The 19,181-nt window shown below is 39.0% G+C and overlaps 1 protein-coding gene across 3 annotated transcripts in view; it reads right to left on the reverse strand.

The window, feature by feature from the left end:
- Positions 1–704: 704 nt before the first annotated feature.
- The window catches only part of OSBPL9 (oxysterol binding protein like 9), a 63,732-nt gene continuing 45,255 nt past the window's right edge, over positions 705–19,181 (reverse strand). For 2 of the 3 annotated variants that reach the window (XM_061451264.1, XM_061451262.1), the window contains 16 exons: positions 16,439–16,477; positions 13,299–13,392; positions 12,862–12,963; positions 10,430–10,589; positions 9,630–9,742; positions 9,208–9,326; positions 7,737–7,822; positions 7,325–7,499; positions 5,687–5,771; positions 5,312–5,422; positions 3,772–3,835; positions 3,524–3,664; positions 2,516–2,594; positions 2,077–2,168; positions 1,530–1,665; positions 705–1,423 (listed from right to left, as the gene is read on the reverse strand). In XM_061451264.1, the coding sequence (XP_061307248.1) occupies positions 1,349–1,423; positions 1,530–1,665; positions 2,077–2,168; positions 2,516–2,594; positions 3,524–3,664; positions 3,772–3,835; positions 5,312–5,422; positions 5,687–5,771; positions 7,325–7,499; positions 7,737–7,822; positions 9,208–9,326; positions 9,630–9,742; positions 10,430–10,589; positions 12,862–12,963; positions 13,299–13,392; positions 16,439–16,477 (1,671 nt within the window). In that variant the 3' untranslated portion in view covers positions 705–1,348. The remainder of the gene's footprint in view (positions 1,424–1,529; positions 1,666–2,076; positions 2,169–2,515; positions 2,595–3,523; positions 3,665–3,771; positions 3,836–5,311; positions 5,423–5,686; positions 5,772–7,324; positions 7,500–7,736; positions 7,823–9,207; positions 9,327–9,629; positions 9,743–10,429; positions 10,590–12,861; positions 12,964–13,298; positions 13,393–16,438; positions 16,478–19,181) is intronic. The other variant, XM_061451263.1, reaches the window with a different exon arrangement.

Here is a 19,181-nt window from a genome sequence, read left to right on the forward strand (position 1 = left end):
TATTTTTATCAACACAGGACTCCATTCACATACCAAGGAAGTTTCCAGCCAGCCTTTCTCATTCATCTCCTACATTAAGAACGGGTCCTGTCCTGCGTCTTGCTGAAGCGAAGGGAGAGCTTCCCCCACCAGAAAGATGCCACGTTCTCCTCTCCAGCTGCCAGAGGTGTGGGCTGCACCTTCTCATTCAGACTGTCTTGCCTGTCACTCCATCAGCAGTTGCAGCTCTTCAGAGACAGTGTTCAGCAGTTCTGGAGGAGTTACTGGTGGGTGGGAGGGAAAAAAGCCCAAAGCTTCAATCTCAAAATGTTTTTTTTTTAGTCTTCCTGTATGTGCAACATAGGCAAAATTGAGATGAACTCAAATAAAAGCTAGATTTGACTGTGGAAAGATTGATACTTACAAGCTACTTCCTTACTCAAACATTATTTAACTTGAACCACAGAAACATAGATTCCTGCAGCGCTGGCGAGCTCATAGAGACATAAGGCTGGATGTAGAATCCAGAAACATCCTACTGTGGGTGCTACAGATTCTGCTCCTTGTGCTTCTTCAGTAACTACTTTAAGAGGTAGGTTTAGCTGCAAGGATTCCAGTGGGGTTAAAAATAATACATTTGACATAAAGCAACTGATCATCACTCAGCTGAAAAATGTGTCTTGCTGCAAAGATTTATTATGAAATAAATAAAAAGTCCATAAGATAAGTTTGAAAAATCTATTTTATGAAGCTTTAAGATGCATCGAGTAGAATTATCTATGGTTACATTTCAATCTCAAAATAACAAAGTTATTTTGGGCAAGACACTGAAATGCCAAAAGGTTTGATTATCGTACAGGTGGAAATAACATAGATGTAGCATTTTCTAACAAACTGTCCCATCAAAGGAATCCTTGTATTTACACATTGCCAACATCAGCTAGATTTAAATGACATCTTGCATTTTGTTTCTTGTTTGTTTTTAAATATGTAGGACCCAGGAATATTATGCAACTGATACCAATGCCATGGCCTTCACAGTGGTTATATGAAGTGTATCTGCTTCAGAGCCCAGATTCCCTGTGCTCTAGAAGCATTGGTCAGCGGGCTCCAGCACCTGCCTGTGGAGCCTGAGCCCACCGCCAGTAGAGCAGAGTCCAGTATAAGTTACTGCACAGCCAAGACGTTTCTTGTTTCATTTAATTGCTTATCTGCACCAGTAAGTCCAGTATCCCTGAGATAGGAACCACTGTAGTTGGAGGGGTCAGGTTCTCCAAACGGTACGTACGTGATAACTGCTGACTAGCTTGGTATCAGGTGTAAACTTCACTAAGCCAAGGCTTCAATGTTTTCTGGGTTTAGAACCCACTTAATGTTTACTGGCAGCAAGTCGTTTCAGTAGTGGCTCATCATAAACCCAGCACTCTCCATCTTCATGGAATAACTAGAAGAAAGGGAACAATCAGATGTAAGCTTTTGATGACCCAGCTAGAAAGGAACAAATGCAACAGAGCAGAGGGCAGATAAATGAACATTCAAATAAAGCTCACCCTTGTTTCCCATGAGGTCTCGGTCTCCTTTCTGGCTCTGGCTTCAGCTCTTTGTCTTTCTTCAAGTGCGTGCTTTGCAGCTGTGGCTGCATCGATGTCTCTAATTTTTAAGTTGTAGGTTACATCTTTCCATAGGCTTAAAAAAGAAATTAGAAAGGAGACTAATTATAGCAGGAAAGTGCTTCAAGGTTCTAGAAGCATTTTACTACTAGCAATATTTGCTTGAATTAAAGTAGGTCTCACTTAATTGACAGGGCAGAAAAAAACCAATATATATTAAAACACACAACTGCCCTATTGCCAAGAGAGGCTGCAGTGGTCCTCTCTGGACCTCCCTAGAACATTTGGTCCCAGCGAGGATGTGACCAAAAATTACAGGTCTCCTCTTCCCCCTCAAAACCCCAACCTGTTCCTTGGCTCTATCCTGCAGCAAAGGCCAATGTGGAGCACAGCTCTCCGTGCCAGGGCCAGATTAAGGCTGTGGACTGTACATGTGAATCCAACTACAAGAGAAGTCTTAATTTGCCCATTTAACTGAAGTTCTTACCAGCGAGACTCAAAGTCGGCTTGGTCCTCCAATTTTCTTACCTTCTTCTTAATTGTAGGCATTTTCTTGGTATCAATAAAGACAGCGTTCTCCTACAGAGTGAGATTTAAAATAAACCAAGTCAGTTCTTTATGTAGACTTACAATTCATATACCTTCAACTCAAGTACCCTGTCAGGAAATACATGAAAAACCCTCATTCTTTGGAGTCTGTTCGTGCTATAAAAATAAAATCACCTTAAGATTAACAAAGTAAATTCAAGATTTTAATCCCAAATTCAGTGTTCTTGTGATCTTTTGGGCAGCTCCACAGGAGTTCCCAACTAGTAATGCTTGTCTAAAAAAACACCAAACAACAAAAAAACCAACCCCAAAACCACAGCTTTTTAAGCACAGTCTTCCCTGTCTGAAAAAAAGGAAAGAGGAAAAAGCATCTTTACCCCTGTGCTGTATTTTGCATACATGACACCGTTCCATTCGCCTTCAATTGAGCAGAAGGGTTTCTTGTCATTCGGAGAACTAAACAGAAACAGTCATTTCTCAGTTGTATCACAGGAACTGGAAGACTCTAAATGATCAAAACTTTATCCTAGTTGCTGTACAGTCTGTTTTGTATCAGCCCTTCAAATGTCCACCACTGACAAGGAGGAGCTTAAGGTTCTATTTACAAGTGAAGTCTTGCATGAATTAGTTGGATGAACCTTAAAAGTAGATAAACCTTACAAGGAAGTGTTGTTCCAGGAGAAGCCAGTTCCAGCCCCAGGGCTGTATTCACATTTAGAGTTCAGGAAATTAGTTACATGCTTTTATATTTAGAATGAGAAGTTTAAGCTTAACAAGGTTTCACAAACTGACAGCTTCTTCCCCAGACTACTGGGAAACACCAACGCTAGTTCATAAAAGATCATTTTGTGATCTATCATAATGTCAATAAATGTATGTCAAGAAGTGATTTAAAATCAAGTTATAAACCTCATTTTGTCAGCATCCACTTGCTGACATCCCAGGAGATCTCCAAACAGGATGAGAATCTCCACTGAACTCTCTGCCTGGGGCACATGCACAGGGACTAACCAAAGATCCACCAAACCACAGGTGTAAATAGGTAAATAGAACTTCAACTGACATGCTACAGACAGCAGCATTACAAGGTTTGCTTCAGTGCTTTTAGGAGAGGTAATGATGAAGACATTTTGGATAATGCAGGATTGAAAATTTAAGTTCCTTTTGGTAATCAGCCAAGAATGTTTTAGGGAAGGACAAGGTAGGGTGCAGGCCTATGCAGGTTTCCTCTCACAAACCTTGGCTACAAATGGCATTCCATGCCCAGTAATCATAAACCCAGTGATTGGGCTGTAGCTGTTTCAGAAGGTTATGCCACTATCTTGAAAAAACACTATCAGCATTTAAAAGATAAAAAGTGAGATTGACTGAAGAAACCCACTTACAAGATTTCAGCTGTAATTCTGTGCTTCTTTCCTCCATAAAATGGTTTCGTGTGGAAGACGATGGAAGCATTATAGCCTGTCTTTGAGCAATTAATACTGCATTCCCCACCAAGTTCTATCCATGGCACAGTGAGAATAGACCTGCAATTACAAATGTATGTATTTATAACCTGTTAACTGACAAATATTAAGCAGGAAGTATTACAAGGAATTAAAAAATTAAAACAGCAAATAGAGCATTTACTTACCTTCCATAACCATTAGGAAAGGTCAAAATATAGTGTTCATCATAATCTAGGCATGTTACACACCCTAGTAAGGAAAAATAGAAATAGATTTAAAAAACATTAAGCAAAACCTCTACAGAACTTTTCATAATGACCTCCTGAAATACTTCATTAACAAAAAGTACCATTAATAGGAAAAGTGAAAAGCTTTAGTTTTCAGCAGGGCAGAGAACGCCTCACTTCTGGGAGAAGGCAGGGAAAGCTGTATTTCCTAAGAAATACAATTTCCTGCAATTTCTTTCTGGGCCCTGAGTGATTTCAGCACACAAAGGGTGCAGAAGGAATCTCTGATTCCTAGAGATAAGCTCTAGTTACAGAAGTTGGGGTTGTTCATTCTGGAGAAGACTCCAAGGGACATTATTGCAGCTTTTCAGTTCTTAAAAGGGGCTTTAAGAAAGACAGAGCCTGCTGCAATAGGATGAGGGGTGATGGTTTTAAATTAAAGGAGGGAGATTCAGGCTGGACGTGAGGAAAACATTCTTTACAATGAGGGTGGTAAAACACTGGCACAGGTTGCCCAGAGAGGTGGTGGATGAGCCATCTCTGGAGACGTTCAAGGACAGGTTGGAATGCTCTGAGGAACCTGATATAGTTCAAGATGTCACAGAATCATAGAATCATGGAATAGTTAGGGTTGGAAAGGACCTTAAGATCATCCAGTTCCAACCCCCCTGCCATGGGCAGGGGACACCTCACACTAAACCATGCCACTCAAAGCTCTGTCCAACCTGGCCTTGAACACCGCCAGGGATGGAGCATTCACAACCTCCCTGGGCAACCCATTCCAGTGCCTCACCACCCTCACAGGAAAGAATTTCTTCCTTATACCCAATATAAACTTCCCCTGCTTAAGTTTTAACCCGTTACCCCTTGTCCTGTCATTACAGTCCCTAATGAAGAGTCCCACCCCAGCATCCCTATAGGCCCCCTTCAGATACTGGAAGGCTGCTATGAGGTCTCCACGCAGCCTTCTCTTCTCCAGGCTGAACAGCTCCAACTTTCTCAGCCTGTCTTCATATGGGAGGTGCTCCAGTCCCCTGATCATCCTCGTGGCCTCCTCTGGACCTGTTCCAACAGTTCCACATCCTTTTTATGTTGAGGACACCAGAATTGCACACAATACTCCAGGTGAGGTCTCACAAGAGCAGAGTAGAGGGGCAGGATCACCTCCTTGTACCTGCTGGTCACGCTCCTTTTGATGCAGCCCAGGCTACGGTTGGCTTTCTGGGCTGCAAGCGCACACTGAAGTCGGCTCAATGTTCATTTTCTCATTGACCAAACCCCCAAGTCCTTCTCAGGGCTGCTCTGAAACCTTTCTCAGCCCAACCTGTAGCTGTGCCTGATTGCTGCACGGGGGTTGGACTAGGTGACCTGTGAAGATGCCTTCCAATGAAATTCAGACATTCCTTATGTTTAACAGGATGACTTTAAAGAATTCCTGCAAAAATTCTAACTGCAGAATGTAAGTTTCTCTTCTACTGTTAAATGTATGCACACATACCTTGCCCTATGTTATGGACCCCGATAGACATTCCTAAAAATTTTGACTTGGTCCATATGTGAGCATTGAACTGTATCCTCTTGCTAAAACACTCCGCGTAAAATGCTGAAACTAAAGAAAAAGATGTTAAAACCAACAGCACGAGACACTGATACTGTTGCTTCCAAATTCATTCATCAGCAAATATTTCAAAGTGCTTCATACTTATGTGGCACAGAGTTTGCCATCCGTTTCTCACAAAAACAGTTCATAGGTAAAACTTTCAGCTTTTAAATTTGGAGGGAAAACATAAACCCAAGATTTAAACCAGGAGCTGATTTTACTGTCACTCCTACCCAGACATCATCTTTATTAGCAAAGTTATTATCAACTTACTTGGAGGATGATGAGAGACCTGCTCTGCCACAAACGTTACACTGCTTTTACTGACCCAGGGAACTGGTCCTTCTGAAACTGGCTCCTGTGTGACAGCAGAGAGGATTTTCATCACGGACTGTGTTTACAAAACACTGCGTACTTCCAAGTTGCTTCCATGCCTAATGGCTTCTAAAAATGTATGGCAGTCATTTTAAGGTATTTGCCAGTTTGCTAATTTGATGAGGAATAAACTCCTTACTCCTGAGGCTACAATGCCTTCGAAAGAAGAGTTTCTACTGTCTTGGTTTTGAATATAAATGTACTGGGGAAACATCCCTAAATGAAAGAGTTGAACTGAGTCATTTATAAACCCAATTACAAAATCATATTTAAATCCACTTAATCTCTTATTAACTAATAAGAAATGTGTGGCAGAAATACTTTTTGCTTCTGAGAAAGTCTGACTGCACATTATAATGATCAGATTCTATGTATCACAGAACCATAAAACAACACTCATTTCCTGTGGCAAATACTGAAAAGTGTAATTCATTGTTAAAAGCGATGGAAGCACAAATACAATATTGCCTTTATCCCAGCAAACAGGAGTCCAAACATTCACCTTAGAAACAAGAATTGAGAAAACAAAATAGGAGAGAAGCAAATTAAATGGAAAAATTACATGTTTTACATCTAAGCAATTACATGTTTTGATATAATATACTGAGGCTACATGAAGTATCTGACATCAGCACTTCCTACAAAGAATCACAGAATGGTTTGGGTCAGAAAGGACCTTAAGATCATCCAGTTCCAACCTCCTGCCATAGACAGGGATGCCTCATGATCATTTGCAACTTCAGAAGGTGAGAAGCCTAAATGAGGTGACTAAAAACCAGAAAAATAAAGAAAAACAAAACACATCAGGCTGCACTGCAAGTGCCAGAGCTTTTCCCTGGAATCAGTGGGACTCTGTGCTGCCTATGGTTCAAATGCTTAATTCTTGAGTCTCATTGAAACTTGGGCAAATAAGAGAAAAACCTCATACACTGGTAGATGATTTCAGGTTATGAGTGTCACTGCTGTTACTGTGCCCTTTGCTTCACCAGACATACTGATAAAGCACAAAAGGAAAAGCAGTGGCCAGACACAGGTGACCAATCAGAATACTATCCAAGCATAGAATCCTAACTTTAGATGTCAAAGAAAGACTTATTTAGATGTATTTTAAAAGGAGAATTAAATACAGTGGAGAAACTGCATTGCTTTCTGGTTGTGAGGAGAAGAAACCCCACTGTTAAATACACAAAGGTTTAGAGAAATTATTAAAAAATACAAAAATCAGTGCTTTGGAAAGAAAGGAATTCACACTCAGTGCTGTGAAACAGTTCAGGAAAGAAGAGAACATTTTCAACATGTCAAATAGTTCTAGTACCTAAAAACTGAATAAAACTAATAGCTCAAATTTTGTTATGCAAGATATTTTATACACCTTTCCAAAGAAAAGAGGGGGCTAGGAAATCAGTGAAGTAATTGCCACAGTTCATCAGTTCTGCTACTTAAACATAGCACAAGCCATTTCAGTCAGTAAATTAATATAGCTTTGGGAATTACTCGCATGCATTCTTGGCACCAAAAAATATACAAGAAACTAACCATATCATCTTCACCTTCAGTGCCCGGTAACACCCAATGACATCGGAAGATCTCACCCAAAATGGGATTGTAAGGCTTTTTAGCAACTGACCCTTTTCTTCCTGCATGAAAAGCTGAGAGGTACCATTTAACCACTTGAACCATCCGTTCCTTTGGATCCTTCTGGTCACTAATGCTACATGAGCAAGAAAGAGAGAATAGAAGGACAGGCAAAAATGAAATACAAACAGGTACCTTGAATACAGGAAAGCTTTTGGGATGTTTGGTTGTTTTTTGACTACTTTGACTATTTTTTAAGTTTAGATCAAACCCCAAGCAATATTCTTCAAAACCACCAGCTTGTTTATGGCCCTTGTGGGCTGCTGAAAGTAGTATCAGAACCAGTTAATGCTGTACTTGAAAAATGAAATACCTGACAAATAAGTCTGGATGTGCAAAAAAGTCAGCATACATTTCCAACAGTGATCTTCTTTCCAGGATAAAAGTTGGAAGAACCACCTAGGTGAAGAGAAACCCTCTTACAGATCAAGACACTTCAACAGCCTGCACAAAAGCATTCTACATACTAACTCTAAATAACATACAAAGCTGAGGCTTAATGTGCCTGTAAACTGATTGTGTTCTCAAACTTAGCAGTGAGTCTGGACACATGCAGCTCAGTTGGCACCTTCTATAAACCAAAGATTTAAGAGAAACTGTCTCGACTTATGTATTACCTGATCCCAGTTACAGCACACCCAAGTGCATGGCTGAGCTTATCAAAAGCAGTTCTTAGTTACAGTAACACTGATTCTTTAATTTAGTCTGTATGTACACTGTCAATTTTCAGTTATAGCCATGACACGTAGGCACAGCCTCTTACGTGCCTCTTTTAACAGGATGAGGGTTACTCTCTTGCCCACTACTTTTCCTCCCAAAGAGCATTTTTAGCTTCCATTCTTGTGGATCTGCTGACTAATCAGTGTGGTCCAGACCACTCCTGAAAGCACTGCTGATTGCTGTTGCTGACTTTAAAGTGATACAGACAAGACGCACACTCATGATGTTTCTTGGCAGCCTGAGATCGGTAACTTTCAACTATTCCAGGAATTCCCAAAACAGACACATACTGGATCAATTCCTATTCAGAACTGCCAGAAACCTTCTGTAGTTTGCCTGTGAGCTGCTGGCTATTCTGAAACGTTTGAAGTTTATCTTCTTACTCTCTATTGTAAGTTCCAGACTGGACAGTTAAAGTCATCCACTTAAGGAAACTGATGACAGGATTGATCTCTCCTACTGTTTTTCAATCTGGAATTACTTGTCTAAACATAACCAAGCTGCCTAGAAAGATCAACACCTTAAGCATACTGTTCGTTCAGCCTTCAGACAGACATCAGTATGAATCACATTCATGAAAAATCCAACTCTTTACTTGCCAGACCTACATGGAGCATTTTAAAATACACAATAAAGCAAAGCATTTCACTTTGCGCTCGATTCCCCCTTTTGTTCTATTTATGTTTTATTGAATATCACCATATACTGGGATCTTGTAGATCTCTGTTATCCTAAAGACATGAGAAACATTACCACTGCATATAGCATTCCTCTTATCCCAGCTTTACACTCCAAGGATCAGGTCCCAATAGAACAACCAACTACTTTCCATAGCAAACTATTTTCCCAATCAGATTTTAGCAGTTGGATACATTTATTCTGCATTATTTTTTCCCTCCCATTAACATCTCCAATTAAAAATTACAACCATGCTAAAGAGCTTTTAGCCTAACTAGCTCACAGAATAAATACACAGTTAAATTATTACTTTGACACTGAACTGATTTAGACAGAATTCAGGGTTTATTCCCCCTTTCTTCCCCATGAACAGTCAGCATGTTTACCTTTGTTAGATCCATTCCTAATCTAACTTGTGATAATAGATGCATAATAACACTCTTATGTTCTTCCACTGATTCTCCTTCCCCATCATCATCTCGATCATCAGGAGGATCAAAGAGATCTAGAAAGACCAAATTGCTTTTTATTTTTCTCTAAACTATCAAAGACAGACTGTATTTAATTAGCATATATATTAACTGTCAAAAAGGTCTTATTTATAAAACTAAGATTTCTTTAAATCCTATGATTCAGTCCTCCATTAATAAAGAATAGAGAAACCATTTTCCATAAGTACCTTGTCATATATATATGTGTGTGTATATATATACACATATATAAGTATATATATATGTGTGTGTGTGTGTGTGATCATATACAGCTTACATACAGATCTTCTTACTGGAAGTTCACACAGTTCGCTTACCGGTATCATTTGTTCCATTAGAAATGGAAGAATTGAGGGATTCTGTGGTATCCGGACGTTTCAAACTGCTTCCTGTGCTGCTCCGAGTCAGGACAGCAGCAGACCCTGAAGAACTAAAGTTTTCACAATTCACGATCAACTAGTTCAGACCAAATTATTACAATTTGCTAGACAGAGACAAGGAGTTTACTGGTAGAATTAATTTATGTGCTGCATGGTAATACACAGGGATCTTCTAATCAGCTGTAGCTGAACAAATGGGAAAGCCTGAAGTCTAAGATAACACCGCCTGAAAGTATAAACCAGCTGATTAATTCCTCTTTGAAATGCATAGCATCTCTTAACAGCAATTCTCCAGTTCAGAAAAAAAAAAGAGTAAATAGAGATTTTTGGGGAAAACGCAACTCAAAAAAGTTTGTTTTAGTAAAGGTGAGAAGGAATTAGCTATTTACCAAAGACTGCAACAAATGCAAGTGAAATACAACAGGGTCTCAAGACTGTATCTCTGAGCTGGTGGCTTCCCAGGTTTGGTTTATGTTAGAGTTTTGCCAACATATATACCTGATGGAATAGGAAGGAGCAGAGGAAGAAACTGCATCCCTCACAGATGACTGTGCTGGGGCTAGCTAGGGTAATCTTAATTCTGTTACACTAAGTGGATTTTTGCCTCCTCTAGTTTGTTGTTGTTTAAAAAGCCAATGTGGCTAATTTGCTTCTTTAGCTTAACTTCTACAAGTAGACAAGCCATGCACTCATAGATAACTGCATTCAGCACACACTGCATACTTTCAGTTACTTACTCCATACATCGCTTTGGGGAAGAACTGCTCTGATAGAATTCATCAGCATCATAGAACTCATCCTCACTGCTTGAATAAGAAAAATCTGGGACTGTATTTGGAGACAAGTTGACATGGCTTGGAGAGGTGAGACTGCTGCTCGGTGCTGACTGCCCACTTCCTGTGGAGTATTAAACATTACAGACTTAAAATTAAACTCTTTCAAAATCCACCAGTTCTCCACTTATAAGTATATTGTTTAAATCAATAAAGACTAATGCAAACTCAGAGGGTATGATATCTTACAAAATAAGAAGCAATAATTAGTCAACTTTATATCAAGTTTCATTTAAGAGACAACAAAAGAAAGGTCACAAGGAAAAATCAAGAACACAGAACAGTAAAGTATAAGGACATGTTTTCCCAAAGTTGTCAACTACAGGCAAAACAACAATACTGAAAACTTGTATAAATTTATAGCACAAAGTATATTGGAAGGGATCTCTAGAAGTCTGGTTTATTCCCCGCTCAAGGCGCAGACTTGACCAGTTTGTTTAAGATCATGTCTAGTCAGGTTTTAAACCTCTCTCAAGAAGAAGATTCCATAATCTTTCTAGGGAGCCTATTCCGAAGTTTGAACCATCTCATTATAAACCTAAAGCATTTTCTAATACCTACTTGGAATTTTCTTTCTTACAACTTGTGTTAACCGCCTCATCCTTTTGCTGTGCATCTCCAAGAGAAGCCCAGTTCTATCTTCTTTATATCCTCTCAGTAACTGGGAGAAAGTCTTGGCAGAAGACAGCAGTAACATCCCTCTTTAGCTTAATCTTCTAAGGCTGAACAAACCCAGTTCTGTCAGCCTCAAAGTACATCATGGGGCTCAGCTTCCCAAACATGATGATCCATGTCTTCACACTATGGAACCCAAAACTATACATAGTACTCAAGATAAGGTCTCTCAAGATCCCAAGTAGAGAGGAACAATCACTTCCCTATTTCTGCTCTTTATACACTCACTAATCCAGCCTGTATGCAGCAACACCTTCATCACCACAAGGGCACGCTGCTGACTCGTGTTCCACTTGTTGCTGGTCCTGACCCCTGGCTCCTCCCCTGCGGAGCTGCAGTTAACCCCATGCAAGAAAGAGGGCAGGCTGAGGCCTGTGCCCACTGTAGGTGGGTGAAGGACTTTACGTTTGCCTTCATCTAACTTCATGAGGTTTCTGTCCACTTCCGCAGCTAGTCACAGTCCCTCTGAAGGGCAGCCATGTCCTGTCCATTGTTCTCCCCAGTTTGGCGAGGTTCATGTCTAGGTTATCTGAGATACTAAGCAGTCCTGGACCCAGTGTCAGCCCCTGAGAAACTGCATTAGTCACCTGGTTGCCATTTGGACCTCACACATCTGATCAGACGCCTCTGGCCTAGCAGTTTTCACTCAACTTTATGCTACTGACATAAAACATCTTTTTCCAGTTTAGCTATGACTGTATTTGTGACAAAAGCTAATGAATACTAAATGTATTTAGTTTCTAAATTAGATTACATGAATCCTGTCTCAACACCAACTCAGCACTTTTCAACACAGGCATAGCAATAAAGACAAACGAGACTAACACAGGCCTTTTGTGGAAGACCAAATCACAACAGAGGTTATTAAGCAAGCTAAGATATTTACACCAAAAAAAAACCCAACAATCAGATGCTAACTAAAAGATGAGATGCAGAGCATAAACACTGAAAAAAGGAACTGTCTAGCAGGAGAAAAAGCCAGCAGTGGTATACTTCTTCTTTCAGATTGAGATGAATACCATTTTATACATGTGTTTGTTAGTGTTCTGGGAAGGAAGGGTAGTAATAAAGTAACAGCAAATCGTTTACACACAAGGTCAGAGAAAAACTTGGGAGGGAAATGCAAGAGTTTTAGCATGATTGGACAACAGAATCTATACACTGATCAGGAAGTAACAGTCAAGGTAGACAGATAATAAAAAAAATAACTATGCAGCTATGGTTAAAAAAAAACCTCTTTAAAATATTACAGAAAGCAGATATTTATAGCAACTTCATATATATATATTATAGCAACTTTTGCTTCAGAGTGTCTCATGTAGCTTTAAAAAGCCCTATGAATGCTATTAAGGGGGAGAGGAGGAAATCAAGGAATTAGAAGAACCCCAAGGCCACATACGATGTATTAACTGCAAAGTTCTTGTGCTGATTACTGCAAGATTGCAACAATGGAGACAAGAAAGCTTCTATGTGTTATGAATACATGGCAGGAAGAAAGAGCAGAATAACTGATTTTAACACAACACGGAATGTGTGTGGATTAAAAGCAAGATGTAGGCCAACACAACGTTGTCTTAACAGGTAATTACACGAGATTAGGTAACAAGCAGTACATATTCAGGTTTTATTTCTTGTGCTTCAATAGGACAGTTACACAGTACCTGTACTATTTGGTGTTGGAGTCTGATTTCCAAGTGATGCGACTACAGGTCCCACTGGCAAAGATGAGGGTCGCTGCTCTGACTTGCACAACTGAGCAGGTTCTAGGGGATATTTTGATATGTTAAACCCAAAATTCACATTTAAATATGAGAATTACATTTTTGTTGGGAAGGAGATAACACATTACTTCACCTTCAAAAATGTAATCCTTTTCTGTAAAAGCCATTCAGACTGAAAAACATGTTTCCATCACTACTATCTAGCTCTTGTTTATTATTCAGCAGAGATAGCTTTAAAAAAAATTGCAGATATTGAGTTAAAAAGCATTTATTTTTTCTGAAAATTACAGAAGCGATTCAAGATTATGCAGCCCCTCCATCACTGCAGCTGCTCTGCTCATGAACATTTCCACTGAGGTTCTTCCTGTACACCATACCTGGAGGTATAACTGCTTGGGAAGGCATTGTGCTGATCACTGACTGTTCCAGAGGACTGGGCTGATATACTGCGTCAACTGGGTTTATAGTGCTCTGAGACAAAAGAAAAGCACAGTTTTTCTCAGTTAAAAAAAAACCAAACAAACCCTAAATGATAAAGCATAGATAGCAATAACACTGTGAACACAAGAAATGCCCAAATGCAAGATAGTGAGTTCCTGAGAAAGTAAAACACAAATTGACAGTTGAGGACATAAGAAATACTTTCAATGTGGTAACACCTTAATTCTTTACACAGATTTGACACTAAACTGAATTTGCTACAGATCTGAATTGTGTTATAAAGAGCACTTATTTCAGGTTTTAGCTTCTGCTATTCTTTCCAATGTCCATTAATTAATGTGCATGCAAAGAGTGGAAAGTTAGATGCAAATTATCTGCAAGAATTAAGATGGGTAGTCTGTATTTTTAGACTTTTTTTATTATTTCCAAAAAAAGGCGATTTGACCAGACCATAGTAAAACAACCCATAATTACAACATGAATCATCAGCATGCTGACAGCCATGAAGTGGCTTAGTTGCCAAAACTCTTTCCAATGAGAAGTGACAGTTTTCAGCGCATCTCCAGTAGAGGACATTTCAGTCTGCTTATGAATGTGGGCACTTTGAAAATGAAGCACCAATTCAACTTGACACTCACAAAAATCACTGACCTCAGTATGTGTTCATGGCTTTCACACAGCAAGCCTCTTGAAAATCAAAACTGCAATGTTGTTTAATCCAAATCAGCATGATTTTTCCTTGCTTCACTGGCCTGCTTGTTATCACCTAAGCATTGCTTGTTATGTATGTTCACATACAACAACCAGAACTTTTACATTGTTCTGGGTTGTTGACTAGATAAAAGGCATATAAAACCCTTTTCTAAACATCCTGCAATTTAAAACCCCTGATCCATGTCAGAACTGTGAAAATCTTTGCCTCAGTTTGCTAGGAAATCTTGCTGCTGTGCTTAAGCTGAAGAGTATCAAGCACAGGGAAGGTCATAGAATACCAAGTTCTACCTTTTTTAAAAGCAGTTCTGCTTTTAAAGTAGATAAAGTCTGCCTTTAAGTTCACTCAGTATGCTCATTCCTATCCTCTTTTTAGATCAATATTTAAAACAGAAGAGAGTCTTCACCTGTTCTTCCTTTCTTTTAGTCTATTAACTTCTATTTGCACACAGACTGAGAGAAATGGTCATTTTAACCTTCCTCCTTTCATTTTCCTACAAAAAAGACTTATTTCTTGCCTCTTTTCCTGGTTAATTGTAATTCTGAACTTTATCCTACATTAAAAATCATTGAAGCAGTGAAGATTATTATTTTTATAGCACAGGACTAATTTAACTGAAAACAAAACTATCATTCCCTGTTAATCTTTTGAAGATCTCCAGTTTAAGCTAAAAGGCATAAAAATTGTTTTCTCCATTTTCAATGGCGTTACTAGCCAGTATACAAGTAAATGCTCCACTATATATACACTGTTATTCCACTGTATTCCAGCAAAAAAAAAAAAATAAAAAAAATAAAATCAATGTCCCTTACACATTACTTCAAGTGCTTGTGCAATTACAATGCAACACAGGTAGGTCCCTGTCTCACATATTTCAGAGTTTAAAATCATGACCCTATTTCCAGGGTTAAGAAACTTAAGAATCAAGATGGCCCTACGATACACAGGATGCTCTTGCTGTCTCTGTCTCCCCTAGTTTTTAGGGAAACTACTAACGTATATGATACAGAACACTGCTGTGTTAAAGTGAAAAACAAACAACAAAGTAACTTTGACTTTGTATGCAGGATTGTAACCTTATCCTTAAACAATTCTCCAAACTGCAAGGTGAACTGGAGTTTCTTGTTAGATATTTTGGGGTATGCCTCTATGGTTTAGAAACAGATGAAGGCAGACCTGAAAGTTTCCTACTCTGAGTTTAAGAACAACTTAAAAACAACCAGGAAGAAACAAAAAGACCATCATCCCACCATGGTATCAAACATTAATCATATTCCTGCCTAAATTTAAAATAAAATCCTGACCTTTAGGTCAAGATAACAGTGACCTCAATAGCATGAAAAATTCAGTCTTCACAATCACTAATGCATCAGTTAATATATTCTTACAGAAACACTTTTTTTTCTCTTCCCATTATAAGCCAACCCACAGATAATTAGAGTAGTGGCTAATCAAATTCACACTACAGTAAGTTGTAATATCTATGTGGAATTTCCAAGGTGCAGCTCTAATGTGCATACCACCTCTGTCTGTGGTAGTGTCTAGCTGCATAACTTCTCCTTTCCAGGGCAAAGGACAGAACTTCTCATTGTACTAAGACCTGAATTATGTGGTTATCCACAGAGTAATTGTTCATCTTATTTACAATAGGCACGAAACCAGAATATGTATGTACATTTTTACTCCAAAGTTCACACCAGAGAAACATGCTGCTAAAGCTGTATATAATGGAAAGGCAAATAAACCTTGGGAATTATTGTCAGCTGTAATGGAAAGACGCTATGATTTTTAGAGTTGTGTTTTATTGAAACTAATCTCCTATTAAAAGTATCTGAAATGTACTCAAGTGACAAAAAGAGAACGAAGAAAGAGAAGTCACATATAACTGAAACCAAAGAGGACAGAAGTGACATTAAAAACACAGAAGTTATATTAAAGAAGAAAAATTGCTTAAACAGACACAATACAACTTTGCTTAATTGAGCAGCACTGTAGAAAAGACAAACTACTTGAAGCACAAAGATAGCCGGGTATTTCATACATAAAGATACTTCAGATGGAACATAAAACCATTTCTATCCCCATCATTTCCCTTTCATCTGTTCACATAGCAGGTTTCTATCTCAGTGTTCAGTCATAACACTGCCATTTAGGACAGTCAGTATAAAACTGATTACTATGTTTTCTAAAGGCAAAGGTGTTAGCCAACCTCAGAAGCTAATGAATCAACAGTAATTTTAACAAGACACTGGAAGCAGTAAATCAGAGAAAGGAAGAAGTATGTTGCAAAATGAGTGGAAATTCAGGCCTCTGTTCACATGTTCTGCAGAATTAAAGGGAGATAAAGATTAGATTTAAACTTACTATAAGTCCATCTGCGTGCTGCTCCTCATTATTTTGGTCCTTAAGGAAAGAATGTTCAAAATATCAACATAACAATCTTGTATGACTTATCAGTTGTGTTAAGTGAGAACAGCAAGTTTCTCTCAGGAACGTTTACAGTTTCAGCCATAAAATGGTCCTCATCATGCGACACAGTAACTAAACTTAGAAGAAACAATTCTATACATAGTCACTGCACCCCTGAAGATCAGTGCTTGCTGAGGATCTGTCCACACAAGTTTGACCCATTTTAAAAATACCCTTTCTGCACTGCAGAATACAGTTATGCTTTACAACATAGGCTCTTTCCAAGCACCTAAGAGCCCCCCGCAAACGTGGTCTGGAGCATCAGTGAGTCCCTGAAAACCAAAAGGCACAAAGCTCTCAGTTTCTGAAGTGCTGTGATTAGCATACAGGTCAAGTTTCCAAAGGCCCTTTTTGCTTCTGAAAGACAAAAGAGCCTGTATATGTTAAACGCTTTTAACTTCTGCTTTCTGGTACCCCCTAAATTTATAAATGGTTTTATTTACAATATAGGATTTTGAGGGTTTTGCCTAGAAGCATACGTTAAAAAGCGGGCAACGTACACAATAAAGCCGTCATCAGTGGAAATTACACTAGCAACAGACAAGTTACAGCAATCTACACTTAGCATAGTTTTAACACTGTACCAGCAACAGTTTAAGTTTCACTGAACACTAAGCCAAATCACTTCTGTTGCAAAGTTCACATTAGCCAGCGTTATCTACGTTCAGTGTAAACCTTAGGACTTGTCTACAGCGTTATTTCCCCAGATTCCCAGCTGTTAAGAGGAACAAAAGGAAAAAAAAGAAGCTGTAGATAGTATTAAGAAAGTTGGCACATCCTTATGCTTTGATACCTTATACAGTCTTTCTTAGGTTATATAGCTGGCAATAGCCTGCTCAAATTTCATGTCTGCTGGTTGACATTTCTTAAGCAAGACTTTCTAGGACACAAATGATACTAAGGGCTGCAAACTGGGTTGCAAACCATTGAGTCCAAATACGTAATGTTTTACATATAAAATCCCCACATGATGCTATCATCTGTAAGACTTAAGAAATACAACACTAAGATGCTGCACTTGTACTGAAGCTTGCTATTCTTCTTCAGTAACGCACAACCAACAATGCCATGTTGGTGAGGTAAGGAAGGCAGAAATGCCACAAAAGTAGGCAAGCAAGACTGACCAGAAACAGTGAAGTAAAAATGGGAAAGCAAAGATAGAAAACTAAATATCTAAATTGAAAACTAAATATCTAAATTAAAAACTAAATATCTAAATTATAGAAGCTACCTCTTAAAACATGTATTTCTAAGACTGTAGTCTACCAAACCAACGACAGATCATTACATATCTTTTACAACACACATATCAGCAAAGCTGGATATCTTCAATTGCCATACATGCAAAGGGGATAACATGAGTCTAATGCTCCACCTATCCATCCCACTTCATTTATTTTGATTACTTTTTGATAAGTGATGTATGTATTACAACATATTCTTACATAGCTGGCATTTAGTTCATTATTCTGAAAACACCTCGGGTCACCTCAATTACAAGTGCCATGATTACACGCTTGATTTATGAGTAACTAAGGAAAATTTAACTGTCCGAGTCCTAAAGCAGGTTGTTTTAAGAGTCCATGAAACAGCTCAACTTAACACACATTTAAAATAAAACAGAACCAAACCCCCAAAACAAAGCAAAACACCCAGGGTTGCATGGCTGTGTGTCTGAAACTGATTTTATGTTCTGAGAGAGGATAAGGGGGGGCTATAGGGACGCTGGGGATGGACTATTCATTAGGGACTGTAGTGATAGGACAAGGGGTAATGGGTTCAAACTTAACAGGGGAAGTTTAGATTGGATATAAGGAAGAAGGGTGGTGAGGCACTGGAATGGGTTGCCCAGGGAAGCTGCGAATGCTCCATCCCTGGCAGTGTCCAAGGCCAGGTCAGACAGAGCCTTGGGTGACATGGTTTAGTGTGAGGTGTCCCTGCCCATAGCAGGGGGGTTGGAACTGGATGATCTTAAGGTCCTTTCCAACCCTAACTATTCTATGATTCTATAACATTAACATACAGAAATAACCAGAGGGTAACTGTGAAGTCTGCTTCCTAATGAGCAAGGCACTGAAGAAGTAAAAACAGGGTGCAGGGGTGGTGTTACTATGATTTCTTGTCAGCAGGTGTACCTGCCCTACAGTTTGGGGCGGGGGGAATCTTGCAGAGTCTTTCAAGGTTCTATACCAGAGAACAGAAAGCTTTCAGTCAGACAAAATACATGTTTACATATAATGCTTCATACACATGCAACATACAGAGCTGTAAATAAATCCTTAACCCCCCCCGTATTCTTAATTCCCTACAGCAGTAAGAAATCAAGATACCAACACAGTTTATAGAAAAGGCAAGGGGGAACAGAACTGCCATGTAGTCAACAAGTATAGCTGCTTGAGAGAGAAGATGAGAGATGAAGCAGAGTAAAGGTTATTAAAACACTGGGAAGACCTGAGAAGCTGTTTTTCACTACATGTGTATCAACATCTTCCAACTAATTACACATAAACCACTCACTGAAACCACCTTATCTTCAATAGCTCTACAAGAGCTTTAGATATGGTTTAGCAAAAAACACCAAAAAACCCCACTCCACAATGGATAAGCCCATCTATTTACACTGCTTAATATTTACTGG

The sequence above is a fragment of the Pezoporus flaviventris genome, unplaced genomic scaffold (assembly GCF_033815535.1).
Source record: "Pezoporus flaviventris isolate CSIRO_AGI_PZ_B2104156 unplaced genomic scaffold, CSIRO_AGI_Pfla_v1 ptg000013l, whole genome shotgun sequence".
NCBI classification, from domain to species: domain Eukaryota; kingdom Metazoa; phylum Chordata; class Aves; order Psittaciformes; family Psittacidae; genus Pezoporus; species Pezoporus flaviventris.